Source organism: Pituophis catenifer, unplaced genomic scaffold (assembly GCF_029215685.1).
Source record: "Pituophis catenifer annectens isolate HBS135680 unplaced genomic scaffold, rPitCat1.0.hap2 SCAF_18, whole genome shotgun sequence".
Lineage (NCBI taxonomy): Eukaryota > Metazoa > Chordata > Lepidosauria > Squamata > Colubridae > Pituophis > Pituophis catenifer.
The window spans coordinates 5,978,631-5,996,513 of NW_027256898.1; the positions used below are offsets into that span (position 1 = coordinate 5,978,631).

General features: G+C 47.3%; 1 protein-coding gene across 4 annotated transcripts in view; it reads right to left on the reverse strand.

Moving 5' to 3' along the window:
• The window catches only part of CLSTN1 (calsyntenin 1), a 48,395-nt gene that overhangs the window by 16,782 nt on the left and 13,730 nt on the right, over positions 1–17,883 (reverse strand). For 2 of the 4 annotated variants that reach the window (XM_070955963.1, XM_070955964.1), the window contains exons 3-8: positions 13,087–13,155; positions 9,315–9,510; positions 5,333–5,541; positions 4,292–4,441; positions 3,992–4,177; positions 2,310–2,558 (exon numbers count right to left, since the gene is read on the reverse strand). In XM_070955963.1, coding sequence (XP_070812064.1) covers positions 2,310–2,558; positions 3,992–4,177; positions 4,292–4,441; positions 5,333–5,541; positions 9,315–9,510; positions 13,087–13,155 — 1,059 coding nt within the window. The remainder of the gene's footprint in view (positions 1–2,309; positions 2,559–3,991; positions 4,178–4,291; positions 4,442–5,332; positions 5,542–9,314; positions 9,511–13,086; positions 13,156–17,883) is intronic. The other 2 variants (XM_070955966.1, XM_070955965.1) reach the window with 1 other exon arrangement.

Consider the following 17,883-nt stretch of genomic DNA (forward strand, 5'->3'; position numbering starts at 1 on the left):
GTAAGGTAGGTTTGCTGCTCTTGGGAAGGCAGAGGTCTTTCCCAGTGCTGGTCACTACAATTGCCATTATCCACGACCCCTGGCTAGGTTTGGGGGAAGTGCTCAACATCTGGAAGAGGCCCAGCTTTCAGCTAATAACAGGAGAATTTTCCCTCCGGCTTGGGCAGGAACTAGGCCAACTCGAGTTGAGCCAATAAACCCCAGCTAAGTACCGCAGCATCCAAGCCCAGAGCATTCTCTTTTTCCGACACCCAGAAACAAGAACTTAAAACGTATCTCCAGACCCATAATTGGCCTATTAATGTCCAATAAACGTTAGCCGTGGGGTGCGGAAGTCTGGGAGGCCTCCAGGAGGAGAAAAGGAAAGTTTTAAGAGCCAGAAGTCAACGTGCAGGGTGGGAATACACAGCTCCACGGAAGAATTTCTCTGCTGCGAGACCTTCGCGGAACTCTGAACAAGCCAGCATCTGTTTCTAATCATTTCCTGTTTCTAAGCTTCCCTTTCCAATGTAATTATTTCCAGCATCCCAGATATCCCCCCTTGTTAAATGACAGGAAACACTTGATATGGTGCGAAACGAAGCTTACAATTCCCTCTTCCAGAGCCGCTTCCCTGGATTCAGAGGGGAGGGCAACGTTCAGAATAAACGCAGCCTACATTGTCACTGTTTCCTGATCCTTCCCTAAATTCCCTTTGGAGCCAATTTAAAAAGAGAGAGAGAGAGAGAGAGAGAGAGAGAGAGAGAGAGAGAGAGAGAGAGAGAGAGAGAGAGAGAAAGGCAACTCTTCCTTCCTTATAACTCAAAAAAGCAAAAGAATCTCGCAGTGACTTCAACAAGGAATGTGGACTCGACCGATTCCCACAACTGTCAGTCAGATGTCGATGAAACAGGAGGTAAATCTCGATGGCCAACGTTTTTGCTTGCTTGAAAAGCAAATCTTTTATTTTAGCCGGGGGGGAAAAAAAAACGGGAGCCTTTTGCAAAGTCGGTTGGTTGCCAAGTGACCAAAGCATCTCCTTCTTTTTGCTCTCTTGCAAAACCCAAGCAATTACATTTCTGCTGGAATCAAGCCCGGGTTAGAAATGATAGCTTGCAGTGTGCCCAGGCGTTGAACCTGTTCGGAGAAGACTAGGGTGGCAGGGAACAGGGGGACGGGAGAGCGATCTTGGGAGGAGGGAGGGGAAAAAAAAGAAAATCAGATCTGCTCGGTTGTGTTTCCAAATATACCAAATAATCAGCTTGTGACGTCTGCTAAGGAGAAGGAAGAGGCAGCAAAGGCGTCTGATTCTAAGCCAGGTGGAGAGCTCCAGCTCACGACGAGCACAAAAACCCAGACAGGGTGAAATAACCACACACCCGTGGCGCGGTTACTATGAAGAAACCATGATATTTTAGTCCAGTGATGGCGTGGCACCAAGTGTTGAAAAGGGAGCACGTGCTCATCAGGGCCGCAACCAGGAAGAGGAGCTGCCCAGGGGTCATGCACGCATCGGATAAGGTACTTCCGGTTTCTGCTGCTCGCATGAGCGCTAGCCAGCAAGTCTTCCAGTTACTGCCACGCACACGCCGATCAGCTGGCGGCCCGCATGCTCACAGCGTGCATGGTCATACACATGTGTGTCCGACTAGATGCTTCCAGCCCCAGAAGAGGAGCGGGGGTTCTGAATTGGGGGGAGAAAGCGTTTATCTTGGACTCTGGAGGTAGGAAGAGCCAGAAGAAGCGGCAGCACCAATGGGAATTCTCCCTGCTTGAGCATTATCAGTCTCCGGGCAGAGTCCTTTGGGACTTCACCTGAAGGAGGAGAGATAGTTCTGCAGAGAGAGAGAAGCGGAGAAAGTGGGAGGGGGATCTTGGCCTGAAGAACCAACTTGGGCTTCTTCTCTGCGCGGAACTCTCTCCTCCAGTGGGTGAAGTCAAGGGAGACTCTGCCCGGAGACCGATGACGGTGGAGAAAGGAGAATTCCCATTGGTCCTCCTTCTTTCTGGACACTCCTAATTCCGAGGAAGCCCCATTCCCGGCTCACGGACTAGCTGATCATCGCGTGCACATGTGCACCAGAAACCCGGAAGAGGAACGGGCGATGCCGTGCGTCCCAGGCAACATGGCTCCGCATGCCATTTTGGGCACGCGTGCCATGAGTTCGCCATCACAGTTTTAGTCTAATGCTCGTTGCTCTCCAACAGATGTCGGGGCAGTCTTTTGTGACGTCGCAACAATTCTATCCCGAGCGAGGCTGAAAAGGCCACAGGGCGTGTGTGAGATCACGAAGCCGAACAGGTGCCTGCCCCCCCCGCCCCTTTTTCACCTGTCTTGTCTGAATTGCAGAGGATGGTCTCCTTCTCCTTGGCCCCGGGGCCGTGCCTCATCCAGACGGAAATCACAAAAGGCTCTTTCATGCTGATGGTGACCACGCTCTCCGGCACCTTCACGGCTTGAGTGCCGTTGAACTCGAAGACCTGGTCACTCTCGTGGCCGTTGTCGGTCGGGAGGTTGATGGTCCAGTTGGCCGCGTTGCTTGGGGAAGGCAGCAGCTCCGCGGTGTCAGAAGAAGCGCCTGTTAAGGCCAGGATTAAGAAGTATATAAAAAAAAGAAGGCCGGAAAGAAGCAGATCTGCTATCGGGTCACTCCTTCTGGCAGGGAAATTCTCATTTTGGGGCTCATTTTCAGTTCTCTGCCACCCCCCCACCCCCCCGCCGCTGCACTGAGAGAAAAGCTTTAGGTCTGCTCTGACCTAGGCTCCTTTAACAAGCAGGAGGCAGGAACTGGTCCTGGCAAAACCTCTTTTATTTACACGACTGTGAATTACGTTCATTCACAGTCAGCAAGGTTTGTCCAAAGGAGTTTTTCAAAGGAAGAGTTATCAACACAGACCTTATCTCGCTTGGAAAGCTGCCATGTAACTAGTTTCCAAACGCAGTACAAGGCAAAACTTGGCACAGAGTCTCTCAGAGTCACGGAACGAACGAATTGTTTCCTGCAAAAGCCCCCTCCTCCCCGTTCGCTCCTCTTTTGTTTCCTATGGGAGGGGCCAATTACCTCCAAGGTGTGGCTTTTACTCCCAAGTTGAACCTGTTTTCTGAGTTATTCTTGTCTTCTGGCAGCTCTGTGCATGCACACACCGGGAACGGGCTCCAGCTGTTCCTCTGCCTCACTGCTATCTACCTCCCTCTCTGCCTCCGATGCAGAGCCCTCGACCGAGCTTTCCCCAACCCCCAGGACTGGCCCATGTTCCTCCCTAACCACCTCACTGTCCAACTCTACTGCCAACTCCTCTTGCCACCGGCGGGCCACAACAAGATCAGGGGTGTCGAACTCAAGGCCCAGGGGCCAGATCCAACGGGATGCTTAGATCTGGCTCACAGGCCATCCTGGAAACAGCGAAGGACTGGCCCACAGTGCCTCAGCCAGCAAAAACGGAGCTCGGGAGGGCCACACGCAGCCCTACCGAGCTTCAGTTTTCGCTGGCAGAAGGTTGCAGGAGGCCGTCACAGACGAAAATGGAGCTCGGGAGCCCGTTTTCCCTGGAAGAGTGCTCAGGCTGCCACAGGCGCCCCCAACACGAGTGATGTCGTGCTGGCCATGCCCACTCGGCCCCCCCCCCCCGAGGTCAAACACCCTGATGCGGCACTCAATGACATCGAGTTTGACACTCCTGCTTTAGATCTTACCTAGCATCTTGGTTTATCTGATCTATCTGGGGGAACGTTAGGAAAAAGGCCTCTGTGCCCCTTTTTCAACATCCGCCAAGAGACGCTCACCTAGCCCGACCCAGTGGTGGCATTCAGCCAGTTCTATCTGGTTCAAGCGAACTGGTAGCGGCGGCTACCCACCCGCCCAGATGTCATCACGTCCCATTTTTGACGCTCTGCATATGCGCGGAATACCCTGTGCGCTCACATTTGCAAACCGGTAGCGAAGGTAAGTGAACACCACCCCTGGCCTGACCCCACTCCCCCGCAGAGAAGCTTGGAATCTCTCGGGCTTACCGCAGAGCCTGTGAAGGGACTTCTCCGAGTAGGTGTCCCGGTCGCAGCCTTTCCCGATGTGGTTGGTCTCCAGCTCGACTGTGGCCTGGACGGAAGTGATGGGCTCGTCGCAGGTCTCCAGATGGATGTTGGGGAAGAGGGAGAGGGCCCCGGTCCCAGGTTCGTATTCCATTCTTTTGCTCCAGCCTGAAACCATCGACAGAGTTTGCAGCCAGCAGTTTTTGGTGCCTGAAGCAAGCAAGCAAGGGGCTGAAGGTGGGGTGGGGGGGGGGGGCGGAAGGGGAGGGAGGCAAAACTAACCCTGCCAGCCTGGTTTGCAGGTGGGTTTAATGCTGATCTTCACCAGCACGTCCTCGGCAGCCCTCTTCTTCCCACAGTCGTAGGCCGTGACGGTGAGCTTATACTGATGCTCCTTGCTGAAGCTCAGCTTCTCGGTGTTCTTAATGTAACCTGGCAAAGACAGGAGACAGGCTTCAAAAACAGAGCGGGCCTTTGCCACGGGGAATTAAGAGATTGCAAATTTTAAAAATACCAATTAGACTGGTAGACCTTTATAGGAAGGGCTGGTTTATGCTGTCAGGAAAAAGCAAAAAGTTGTGATTTGATGTGAATGCCTTATTTTACTGTAACACAGTCAATGCTCTATTATTTTACTGTAACATAGAGTCAACACTTCTCTTTCTTTTTTTCTTTCTTTTCTTTTTTTCCTTCCTTCCTTCCTCTTTCTCTCTCACTCTCTTTCTTGGTTGGGCTGAGAGAGAAGGAGTAGCCCAAAGTCACCCAGCTGGCTTTCATGGCTAAGGCAGGACTTGAACTCACAGTTTTCCACTTTCTATCTGGTGTCTTAACCACTAGTTCTTCTTTCTTTCTTTCTTTCTTTCTTTCTTTCTTTCTTTCTTTCTTTCTTCTTTTTCTTTCTTCTTTCTTTCTTTCTCTCTTTCTTCCTTCCTTCCTTCCTTCCTTCCTTCTTTTCTTCCTTCCTTCCCTTCCTCACTTCTCTTTTCTCTTTCCCCTCCCCACTGCTTTCCTATTTACTTTGTATTTTGTATTTTACATTAGTACTCAATAAAAATGTTATTTAAAAAAACAGAGGTCACAAATAAAAATGATTGGCACCCTTGCATCGAGAGGGGGGAAATTATGATAATCCCTCCACCCCCCCCCAAAGTGACGATGGGATGGGTTCGAGCTACTTCCTTCTACAGTGGGGCCTGGCCAACTTCTCCTGGGCAAGCCCAACCTCCTGTCGTGGGGGCCTTTGGACCACTTAAAATAGAGATCTGGGCCACTTCAAAGGGATTTGGGGGCCGTTACTCATGACAAGGCCCCCGCCTGCCTTACCGTCTTTGTCGATTGCGAAGGGAACCTCTGGAGTGACAATCTCGTAACTGCAGATCTGGCTGAACTGCGGGGAACAGTCGGCATCCACCGCTTCCACCTTTAGGATGTTGTCAGACCGCTTCCCCTCGATCGCCGTTGCTTTGTAGGACTTCTCCTTAAAGACAGGCGCGTACTCGTTGACGTCGTTCACCTGGATGTGCACGGTGGCTCTGGGGAACAGAGGGGGTGGATTTTTTTTTATCAATGAGGAAATTCTGCACCGGGGACACACAGATTGAAGTGTTAGCAGGGCCTGGGAATTAAAAGAAGAGGTCAGCCACTGAACCCATAGTCCTCGGACCGCAACTCCCATCACTTGCGCTCGGTTTCCTGTTGGTCTTCCATCCACTGACTCCCCGGATTTAATTCTGCTTTACATCTGGGTAATAGGCCAAAGGGAGCTGGGTACCACCAGACAATGAAAAACAAGCCAAGATTCCCTTGGAATCTAACCTGCCTTAATAAAGCGGAGATGGGGGAAGCTCAGGACCCAGCAGATGTGGCTAATTGATAACGGTGTTCGCTTTGACATGTGTGGACTTCAACTCCCAGAATTCCCCAGACACCACGGCCAATGGGGAAGGAGGCTGGTTAGCGTTTCTGCAGACCGAGGAACATATAGTAGTGGCCAAAATTGTGGAAACCTTTTGGGAAAAGTGTATTTTTGAGGTTTGATGACTAATAACACCACTTTTTTTGGAAGTTTCAAGATAATCCTATTCCACTACTGGAATGGCCTGGGAATAGCCCAAACCTGAACCCAATTGAAAATCTATGGCGCCGACTAAAGAAACTTGTTAGTCAGAAGCGACCCAGCAATAAAACCCAGTTAATAGAAGCCATCGATCAATCTTGGTTTCACATTAGAACAGCTGCAGAACTAAAAGACTCGGTTCCCTCCATGGGAAGACGTTGTAAGGCCGTCATTCATGCTAAAGGTTACCCAACTAAGGATTAACTGACGTGGTGATCATTTTTGCATAACTCATTTTTTCTATGGTGATCATTTTTGTTTTTCTCGTTTTTTTCTCCATGTTTCCCTTTTCCTCTTTATGCTGTAACTGCTATTCTAATAGCAAATCCTTCGTAAAAGTTATCGCATTACGTTCTTAATTAAATTGTCTTTCCGTTGATACAGTATATAATTTTATGGTACTACTCCAAAACAAAAGTGGTGTTATTAGCTAGTTTTAGAAAATACACTTTTCCTAAAAAGGTTTCTACAATTTTGGCCACTGCTGTATTAAGCTACTTTCCCTGCACAGCTTCTCATCATGTTGCAGTGACAGCTCTGAATGCTTTGATTTTTCAACTATGAGCAGCGGGCCTCAAGAAGCCATCAATTATGGCAGTTAAAGGAAGAAAGAGTGGGGGCTCCACTTAGCTGGAGCAGACAGCTTTTATTATACACACACACACTACTGAATTTACCACGCTGCAGGCCAATGGTTTAATTTCTCCTGGGCAAGAATTTTAAAAGGTCAAAGCAGGAGAGTAGGAGGGAGCTATAACAATCTGCTACCTTAAGAGTCACCTCCGGACTCTCCTATTAGAGGAAAATCAGATCAGAGATGTTTTAAGATGATTTCTCTGCTTTGCATCTGAAGTTCATTAGAAAAAACACAGGATCTGTTCAGAAAGCATCACGGGAAGCCCACATATCAGAAATTATTATTTTTTTGACTGATTGGAATTTGTCAAAACAAAAATGAGAACAAGAATAAGAGAAGAAAAATGCAATGACGGGGACGATAGCGCACTTATGCATGCCCCCCTCTACTATTAAGACCTAATTTTGAGGCGAGTAAGGTATATCCTGACTCTAGCTGCCAGGGTGGATTTGATTTAAATCGAGTTGATTTAAATCACAATTTAAATCATGAGTTAAATCACTAGTAAAAAGGCTTGATTTAAATCCACTCGATTTAAATCATAATTTTTAAAGAGCAACTGTCATCTCTGCTACTCCTTTGACCCACCGTTGACTCACCGATAGTCTCAGTGTTGCAGAAAATACAGCCTCATGCTACATAACTAAGCTCCATTTCATGCTGAATAAACTAAATTATTTATGTATCTTAAACAGAAAACTATCTTACGATAGATTTTTACCCCAAAAGTTTTTTATTAAAATAAATTCGATAAAAATCAAAAAAATCTGATTTAAATTTAAAAAATCCGATTTAAATAAAAAAAAAAATGTTTTTTTTGGATTTTTTTTAAAAAAACCATTGATTTTTATCCACCCTGCTAGCTGCAGATACAGCTTGCTTTCTTGCCCTTTCAGCACACTGAGCAACCTTCTAAAAAAAAAAAAAAAAAACACCACCACCCCATCGCATCTTTCAGATTTCTTGAACCTTTCCGAGAAAGATGTTTGGATCAGCTTCTCCGACCTACGGAAAAGACTCGGGATGTATTAAGATCGCTGTGGATCAGCAAAAGCCAAAGGGATCCATGTCATCGGAGGAACTGTACCATAAAGCATAATGCAGACGAGGGTTTTTTTTTCCCTACTCCAGGAGTGGGGGGGGGGGGAGAGACAGAGAGAAAAAGAGAGAGATAGAGACAGACAGACAGACAGAGGGAGACAGACAGACAGAGGGAGTCAGAGAGAGAGAAAAAGAAAGACACACAGAGAAAGAGAGACACAGAGAGACAGACAGAGGTGGGAAATACTCTAAAGGTTAATGTGCAAATTCTTAAAACAAGATTGCTTCTGTCCCATAAATCCTGCAAGAGAAACAGGATCTGCACATCTCTCAGAGCTGTTGACCTCCATCAGCCACTTGGGGGGTGGGGGTGGGGGCAAAGTGTTCTATTCCCTTTTACAAATCATGATCTCAAAAGCTGCTGATTTAATTCCTCTCTCTCCAGGTTTCTTTTTTCTCAAAAGTGGGTATTCCAAGCACAGAGCAAACGACGGGAGAAGGAAACCTGATCCATGCTGTTCTTTACGAGGGGCAAATATTCCCGCAATTCCTAGCTACGTTGATTGGGGAAGACCCTTTCTGATTTGGAACCTGTGTGCCAAGATGCAACCGTTACACGCTCTCTTCCATCCTCTAGTTTAACTAAAAGAAGGACCAGGGGTGACATGATAGCAGTCTTCCAATATCTTAGGGACTGCCCTAAAGAAGAGGGAGCCAAGCTATTCTCCAAAGCACCTGAGGGCAGGACAAGAAGCTATGGACGGAAACTAATCAAGGAGAGAAGCAACTTAGAACTAAGGAGGAATTTCCTGACAGTGAGAACAATTAACCAGTGGAACAACTTGCCTCCAGAGGTTGTGAATGCTCCAACACTGGAAGTTTTTAAGAAGAGGTTGGATAACCATTTGTCTGAAGTGGTGTAGGGTTTTCTGCCTGGGCAGGGGGTTGGACTAGAAGACCTCCAAGGTCCCTTCCAACTAATTCTATTCTACTCTATTCTACTCTATTCCTAATTCTATTCCTAATTCTATTCCTATTTCTATTCTATTCCTTGTCCTATTCTATTCTATTCTGCTTCTATTCTGCTTCTATTCTGCTTCTATTCTATTCTATTCTATTCTATTCTATTCTATTCTATTCTATTCTATTCTATTCTATTCTATTCTATTCTATTCTATTCTATTCCTATTTCTATTCTATTCCTATTCCTATTTCTATTCTATTCTGTTTCTAGTCTAGTCTAGTCTAGTCAATTCATTCTGCATTCCATTCCATTCCCTTCCCTTTCGGGAAGGGACCCGTACATCCATGTCTCACGTCTGTGTGTGTATATGTGTGTGTGTGTGTGTGTGTGTGTGTGTGTGTGTGTGTGTGTGTATCTATCTAGATCTAGATCGATCGATCTATCTATCTATCTAAAAAAAGCAGAAACCAGATTCCATTTGGGAAAAGCAAAGGGTATTTCTGATGATGAGGACTTCCTTTCTCCCACCCAACCACCCATCACTTACTTGTGGGACTTCTTCATATTGGCTCGATCCGGTCCTGTTCCACAATCGTAGGCCTGGATGGTGAAGGTGTATTCCTTCTGCAGTTCGCAGTCCAGTTTTTCTTTGGATCGGATCGTCCCCTCCCCGGTGGATTTATCCACCACCACCGCTTCAAAGGGGACATTTTGGCCGTGAATTTTAAATCCACAAATTTCACCTAAGAAGTGAGGGGGGGCAAAGGCAGCTTGAATTAGTACCTTCGGTGGGGAAAGTGGGGGGGGCAGGAGAAGGAAAGAGGGATCTCAAACGGGGATGCGTGCACGAGGAGGCAGACACGCACACGCGTGTGGGTTTGAAACACGTTACCGCTCAACCGTTTTAATAGCAGCCAGGGGGGTTTTTTGGTGAGGGGGTTGCCGACAAAAGCATAAGGAACTTGTGTTGGGCGTTCCAGGAACTTTTAGTTTTATATTTATAAAAAAAAAAAACGAGAAAGGAACAAACAGGCAGACATCTGGATTTCCAAGCAATTAAATTGCCTTTGCATTCGTTCATGCGGGGGGGACGACGTCGGAAAAAAGAGAAAAGAGAGGCATTTCACAGGAATATTTGAGAAACTCGAGAGAGCAAAGCGTCGAGTTTTTCCCACCCCCCTCCTGAAACGACAGCCGATCAAGCCGCTGGGAATAAAAGGAAGGCTGCCTGGGCCTCCTTCCTCCATGTTTTTTTGACCGGAGCAGTTAAAAAACACTCCCGTTATCCAGTCAAGGAAGAGAGGAGGGGGAGTGAGGGCGAGGAGGGGGGGGGTTTGAAGGTGGGGTGATGGGGTGGTGGGAAGAGTTTCGACGGGTGCAGAAGATTCAGCACAGTCATTCCCAAAAAATTCTGTCGAGTGATTCAAGGGGGAGAGGAGGAAGGGAAGTTTTCCTGTGCAATGCTTTTTTTTTTTTAAAAAAAAGAAAAAAGAAAAGAAAGAAAAGCAGAAGTAGTCGGGGTACCCAAATGAAGGACCCAGAGGAGAAAGGTAGAAATACCAATTTTTTTCAGGCATCCATTTCAAATAGCTCTAGGTAGTAACGCTGTCCCTTCTAATAGCAATAGCACTTAAGACTTATATACCGCTTCACAGTGCTTTACAGCCCCTCTTTAAGCGGTTTAAAGAGTCAGCATATGCTTTTTTTTCCTTTATAGTTTCTGCCTGGATCTTAGCTGGCGGACTGGAAAACCCACCAGGACAGAGACTCGGGGTGGGGGGTCGGCCCGCAGGGGAGGGCCTTCTCTGTGGGTGCCCCGGCTCTCTGGAACCAATTACCCCCTGAAGTCCGGACTGCCCCACCCTACTGGCCTTCCGGAAAGCGGTGAAGATCTGGCTCTTCCGGCAGGCCTGGGGCCGTTGATCTCGCTACGGTGATCTTGCGAGACCCGGCCACGAATTGGAGTGTATGGGTTGTAATGTTTTCTTTTAAACTTTTGTATGGGATATCGTTCACATTGTTTTATTCGCTGTCGTTAGCCGCCCAGAGTCCCTTGGGAGTTGGGCGGCATAAAAATGCGACAAATAAATAAATAAATAAATAAATAAATAAATAAATAAATCAAGCACTCAGTCAGGGCATCCACCTAGTCAGGGCATCCATCCAGGCAAGTCCTGACTGGGTGCTTACTGCAAAATCAGCATGCCGTGTGAACCCAGGAGATTTCAGTTTGCAGACAGATGCGTTGGGCAAGCCCAACCAACTCGAGTTGAGGTCTTCTTGCTAGGGTTTCCCTATCTGCAGGTAGCCCTCCGCTTACCAACGTTCATTTAGTGACCGTTTCCAAGTTACAATGGCACTGGAAAAAGTGACTTAGGTCGGTTTGTCGCAGGGGTGACGCTTGTAGCATCGCCGCGATCAAAATTCAGAGGCTTGGCATCCGCTTCGTACTTATGACCTATTGCTGTGCCCCAAGGTCATGTGATGGTCTGTGGCCAACTTTCTGTGTCGCTTAACAACTGTGTTAATAGCAATAGCACTTAGACTTACCCTGTCTCTCTGAAAATAAGACCTATCCTGAAAATAAGCCCTAGCATGGTTTTGATGTATGTCCCTAATATAAGTCCTACCCTCAAAATAAGCCCTACTTAAGAGCCTGCACAGCCAGCCTCCTGCCCCACCGTGAGCAAGCAGAAGAACTGGGTCTTCTGTACATTGGGGGGTGAGGGGGTGAGGAGAGATACTCCCTGAAAATAAGCCCTAGTGCAACGATGGCTAACCTTTTTGCCATCGCGTGCCAGGAAGGGGTGGGTTTGTTTATTTGGATTTGCCCACACCCATAATTCTATGCGTCCCACCCCGCACATGCGCACGCGACTCCCCCTCCCCCCCGCTCCTGGCATGCGATGGCCCAGTAGGTCCGTTTTTCTTTCTCACCTGGCTCCAGATCCTCTGTATGCATCTGGGGAGGGCGAAAACAGCCTTCCCCACCCCCTCAGAGCCCCGAAACGGCTTGTTTTCCAACTTTCAGTTGGACAAGAAGTGACATTTTTTGCTGTCCCCAGCTTCCAGAGACTCCGAGAGAGGCTGAGAGCTGAGCTGGCATGCCAGGTGACATGGTTCAGTGTGCCACCTGTGGCAAGCGTGCCATAGGTTCGCCATCACGGCCCTAGTGCCTATTTTGGGACCGAAAAGAAAATAAGACCCAGTCTTATTTTCGGGGAAACACGGTATATACCACTTCACAGTGCTTTACAGCTCCACTTTAAGCGGTTTAGAGAGTCAGCCTCTTGCCCCCAACAATCTGGGTCCTCATTTTACCGACCTCAGAAGGATGGAAGGCCGAGTCAACCTTGAGCCTGATGAGATCTGAACTGCCAAATTGCAGGCAGCCGGCAGGCAGCAGAAGTGGCCTGCAGTCCTGGACTCTGACCACTGCAGCTGGTTCGCTTAACGACGATGGCAAGAAAGGTGGTTAAAATGGGGCGAAACTCACTTCGCAAATGTCTCACTTAGCAAGAGAAATTCTGGGCTCCGTTGTGGGTCGTAAACCGAGGACTACCTGTATTCCCCAGGTCCCAGGGGAAGGATGAAGCAGGAATTAACTAATCCTGAATCAAACATGCCTCAAGGTCAATGGGATTGAGCCGACAGATTCTCTGCAAAGCCACCATCCCAACGCTCGGCTGAAACGATCAATTTTATCCGCTGACCGATTCAGCAGCAAGGCTGCTGCTCCGATGAGAAACCCGGAGGGTGGAATTCACCAGGGAGGGAGAAGGTGGAGGCGGAATTACAAAAGCTAGGAATTTTTAAAATGCCACATGGCCGGCAGTTCTCCCCTTTCCTAACTGCAGTCACGATGACTGCACTGCCAGTTCAGTGCAGGTTTTTTAATCAGGCATGCCACCTCCTCAACTCAAGCGGAAATCATATATATATATATATATATATATATATATATATATATATATATATATATATATATATATATATATATATATATATATATGGCTGTTGAGAAGAGGCTCAGAAAGGTCGTTTTCAAACCACATCTCTCCAAATGGATAGCTGATGTACTGATATTTCTAGCCAGGGATTATAAACACATTTTTCTATTGGTATTTTTTTTTAAGAGGAGACTGGGGGAGAGCCAAGGAAAGGGCAAGGGGAGAAAGCAGGAAGAGGGGGAGAGTGGGTGATAACATAGGATTGAAAAGCATGACAGGATCTTCTGTTTAAGTGCCGATTCTCCATTTCATAACAAAAAGTTAGTGGGTTAATATTGATAAAACGGGACACAAAGAGCCCTTCATCACCTTCCTTGGTGAGGGTCACCTCAAAACTCTCTAAAGGGAGAAAAGATAAACCCAAGTCTTCAGGAAAGACTGAAAAGAGGAGGAAACGAGGAAAAGGTCAAACACGCAGACATTTGATTGAACAAACATAATAATAAAAAAAACCTCAAATATAAATGCGATTCAACCATAAATGCATCGGAATCCAATCCCCATATTCAATCCCCCCCCCTTTTTGTCCCCCCAAGCTTTGGTATCTTTGGAAAGAAGTCACACCTTGGGCTAGTTTCCGCCAACAGATTAGATCAAGGGCCTGCAACCTTAAACACTCAAGAGAGCCATTTGGACCCGTTTCCCACAGAAAAGAAAACACCGGGAGCCACAAAACCCTTCCCGTACCTGAGTATTTCCTGAGCAGCCACAAAACTAGAATATGTAGTTGAATTAAACGTTCTGTTTTCTTCTGAAGCTTTTCTTTTCTTGGATTTATCCATGATTGGGCTACTGGGGATCGAAAAGCTTAATAAACTGCGCGTCGGTGGGTGTCGCACATTGGCAGTTGTGATGCGTATTTTGAGCGACAGGGAGCCGCAGCAGAGGGACGAAAGAGCCACATGTGGCTCCAGAGCCGCGGGTTGCTGACCCCTGGTTTAGATGCTGCGAGTGAGTTCAAATCTCATTTTCAAACAATGCAAAAAGCTACGTGTGTGTGTGTGTGTGTGTGTGTGTGTTGGATGCCATTCAGCCCGTGCACCACTGCTTGTCCATATTCTCCCCACATTCTGCAGAATGTCCTCTAGGAGCGTCAGTTTATAACAGTAACAGAGCTGGAAGGGACCTTGGAGGTCATCTAGTCCAACCCCCTGCTCACGCAGGAGGCCTGTACTAGGGATTCGAACCGCTGAACTGCCAACCTTTCGTATCGACAAGCTCAGTGTCTTAGCCACTGAGCCACCTAGCTAGGCCATCTGCCTCACCTGCCATCAGCCCACATGTTATCTCAAGTTCAGATATTTGAAAAAAAAAAAATTATTGGCCCTTTGGAATGGTCCCTGCCAATCTAGACGCTCTTCAGAGGAGTGCGTTGTGGCCCGTCAGCGGCCTATGCAGATTGTAGCTGATTCTGACAGCGAGGAGGCTGGTGTGGTGCTGCGCCAGCAGCCTGTGCAGCTGGCACTCGAGTCAGACAACGAGGACGCTGGAGAAGATGTGGTGCCAGAGGCGGGGATCCAGCCAGGGCCTTCAGAACCTCCAGAAGCTTCCATGGGTGAAGAGGAGGAAGAGGAGGAGCCTCTTCTCAATGCACTGGTGCACAGAGCTGCCAAAAGGCAGGAGTGGCTCCTCAGGAGGAGGTCTCCTCGAGAGTAAGGCTTGGGGCTAATTGGCCACTCCCTTAGCCTATTTCAGGAGGAACACCGACTGAAGCAATTTGTAGGGAACAACTTTAGTTCACTCTCCTTCGCGTCTGGATTCTCTGCAAAATTGCTTCTGGGCTTTCTGCCAACCATAGTAAGATTGTGATTACTTTATCTTTGGTTTCTTGTAGGCTGTTAAGAAATTTTATTAACAGCCTTTGTTTGGAAAAGACTGAGTTATTTTAGTAAATTAAGTTTTGTACAGACTTTGTGTGTGTTGCATTCTTTGGGGTCCGTAGCTGGGGCAGAACAGAGTGGCCTTTGATTCTAAGCTGGGCCATGACCCCTCACCCAATCAGGAAGTTGCTTTGGCAGCAATGGATCCACCCCTGGGTAATTTCAGACTGGGTTTATGGAGATTCTCAAGTCATCCAGATCATGGTTGTCCCAAAGGTGATTTTTTTCAAGAGGCAACTGCACTTTCTTGTCTTTCTTTGAAGGCATTTCGCTTCTCATCCAAGCAGCTTCTTCAGCTCTGACTGGATGGTGGGGAAGGGAAGGATTGATACTTCTTGCAGATAGCTGGTCATTAGAAGGGGAGGGGTACGGCATCCTCTACCTCCTGTTTACAACACAGTCCTTTGAGCAGTTCCAGGAAGGCTCCTACACCCCATTTGCACCACTCGGGGTGACCCTAAGGACACAGATAAACCTCCAAGTGGCCTCAACGGCTCTCTGAAAAAGGATGCCAATGACCAGCTGTCTGCAAGGAGTATCAATCCTTCCACATTCCCCACCATCCGGTCGGAGCCGAAGAAGCTGCTTGGATGAGAAGCGACGAAACGTCTTCAAAAGAAAAACCAGAAAGTCCAGTGGCCTCTTGAAAAAAAAAGCACCTTCGGTTCAGACTGGCCCAAACTTGGATGAACAAAAAGACTTCAGTAAAATTGCTTCAATATGAGAGATGCTGACCGCAGTGCCTTGCTTGAAGGTTTCTCATGGGAAACGGATAAAACTCTCCATTTTACCCCTGGCTGTCCGGATTATGAAAAACAGAATTACGGATCGTGATAATGTCCCACTGGCTTAAAGAGCGTTACCCACATTTACAAAGGGATGGACATTTCTCCATCGTTAGCCAAGAGAGGCAGGTTGGATCTCTTCAGCAATTTAGAATTTCGCTTCTCAACGAACCCTCCCTTCGCCGCTCCTGTGTTTGCCCAACGCTTTTGACCTGCTTTGTAAATGTTTAGTCTGTCCGGGCTGACTCAGCTTCTTTCATCCACTGGAGAGGAAGAACAGGCTGGGGAAAGTACAGGTCGTCCTCTACTTACGACCACAATGGAGCCCAACAGTATCTGTTGTGAAGTGAGACCTTGGTGAAGTCAGCTCTGCCCCACTTTACGACTTTCCTTGCCTCGGTGGTTAAGTGAATCACTGCAATGGACGACATCAGTTTTAACCCGGCTGTTAAGCGAATCCGGCTTCCAAATTGCTTGTTAGAAGGTCGCAAAAAGGGGACCGCAAGGACTTTGGGACACTGCAAACTGTCATAAATAGGAACCAGCTGCTGAGTGTCCAAATATGAACCAGCTGCGACTGCCAAAGGTCGTTGACTGCGAAAAAATGGTTCGTAAGTCACTTTTTTCAGTGCCGTTTTAACTCTGAACGGTCACTAAATGAGCGGCCGTAAGGCGAGGACTACCTGTGCACGATGCTACGCCGGTGGCATCCAAAGGGGAGCTTGCGAGCCATCGCAGATCTTCTGCCCTTGAGCCAGTCCTGACACAAACAGTTGAGGACGGAATATTCTTTCCCAAAATATATATTCCAGGGGAATTTTTTTAAAAAATAAAAAACCAACCCGAACGTCTAAAATTAAGGCGAACAGCTCTTTGAATGTAGCCCTTGGTTCAGTTTTGGGCAGCTTGAAAACAGGTCTGGAAATCAATTTCTGGCAGAGGATGCCTTTCTCACAGGGCGTTCTGTTCTTCTCCGTTAGAAGATCCTAATCGGTATTCTATAATTTTCTTCCAGGAAAGTCAAGGTGCCACGAAGACGAGTCTTAGTCACATCCTATCCTGCCAATCCTCAAGCGTGGATCTGTTTCGGTTCGGAAGGCTGTCTCAAAATGTACCTTCAAAACAAGGCCGCCAGCAGTGTTGAGTTATGTTTTGAAAATTAGCAGCGTTAAAAAACTTTGATTTGGTTAAAAGCTTCTTGCTTCCTCTTCCAGACATTTCTGATCAGCACAGGTTGCCAAAGCAACTTCATCCCTAAATTTGGTTTTTGAGCTAAGCCTTAGATGGGAAGGCGGTGATACTATCTGTTGGAAAACATGAGTAATGGCTAGTCCAGAGGCCCTGGAAAACACCATTTTCTCAAAGGCTTGGATGGGAAATCCACAATCAACAGGAAACTAAACTTGCAAACAGCTGCTGTAAAGGACAGTACAAGATATCTAAAAGGATATGTTTTTTTTTTTCCTAAGTCAGTTCTTACATCCCAACCAAAGTCTAAAATCAAGAGGGAATATTAAACCCAACATGTTCTGAACGTATTGTAATTTTAAGGACTTGCGTAATGCAGAGATAGTATCAATCTGAAGGATTTTTTTCCTACATTCAAGCCATTTTCATCTCTTTGAAACTGTGAATAATATTGAAAATCCAAAAGAGGAGAGGGGAAGGGAAGGAGAAATCCAAAAGGAACGTGAAGTTGCTTTCATTAAAAAGGTGTCAAGTCAAGGCCAGAGCAAGACTATAATCCCTAATGAAAAATGGCCACGGTCTTTATAAATCCTTTGAGCCAAGTCCCTGCAGTTTTCTCAACAAGAATTTTTAAAAGCGGTTTACCAATGCCTTTTTTCTAGGACTGAGAATGAGTGGCTGGCCAAAGACTACTCAGTTACTTTCGTGCCTAAGGTGGGACTAGAGCTCACAGTCTCCTAGCGATTGGCCCAAAGTCACCCAGCTGGCTTTCATGCCTTAAAGGTGGGACTAAAACTCCCAGTCTCCTAGCGATTGGCCCAGTCACCCAGCTGGTTTTCATGCCTAAAAGTGGAACTAGAACTCCCAGTCTCCTAGCGATTGGCCCAAAGTCACCCAGCTGGCTTTCATGCCTTAAAGGTGGGACTAAAACTCCCAGTCTCCTAGTGATTGGCCCAGTCACCCAGCTGGTTTTCATACCTAAAAGTGGAACTAGAACTCCCAGTCTCTTAGTGATTGGCCCAAAGTCACCCAGCTGGCTTTCATGCCTTAAAGGTGGGACTAAAACTCCCAGTCTCCTAGCGATTGGCCCAAAGTTACCCAGCTGGCTTTCATGCCTGAAAGGTGGGACTTAAACTCCCAGTCTCCTAGCGATTGGCCCAGTCACCCGGCTGGTTTTCATGCCTAAAAGTGGGACTAGAACTCCCAGTCTCCTAGCGATTGGCCAAAGTCACCCAGCTAGCTTTCATGCCTTA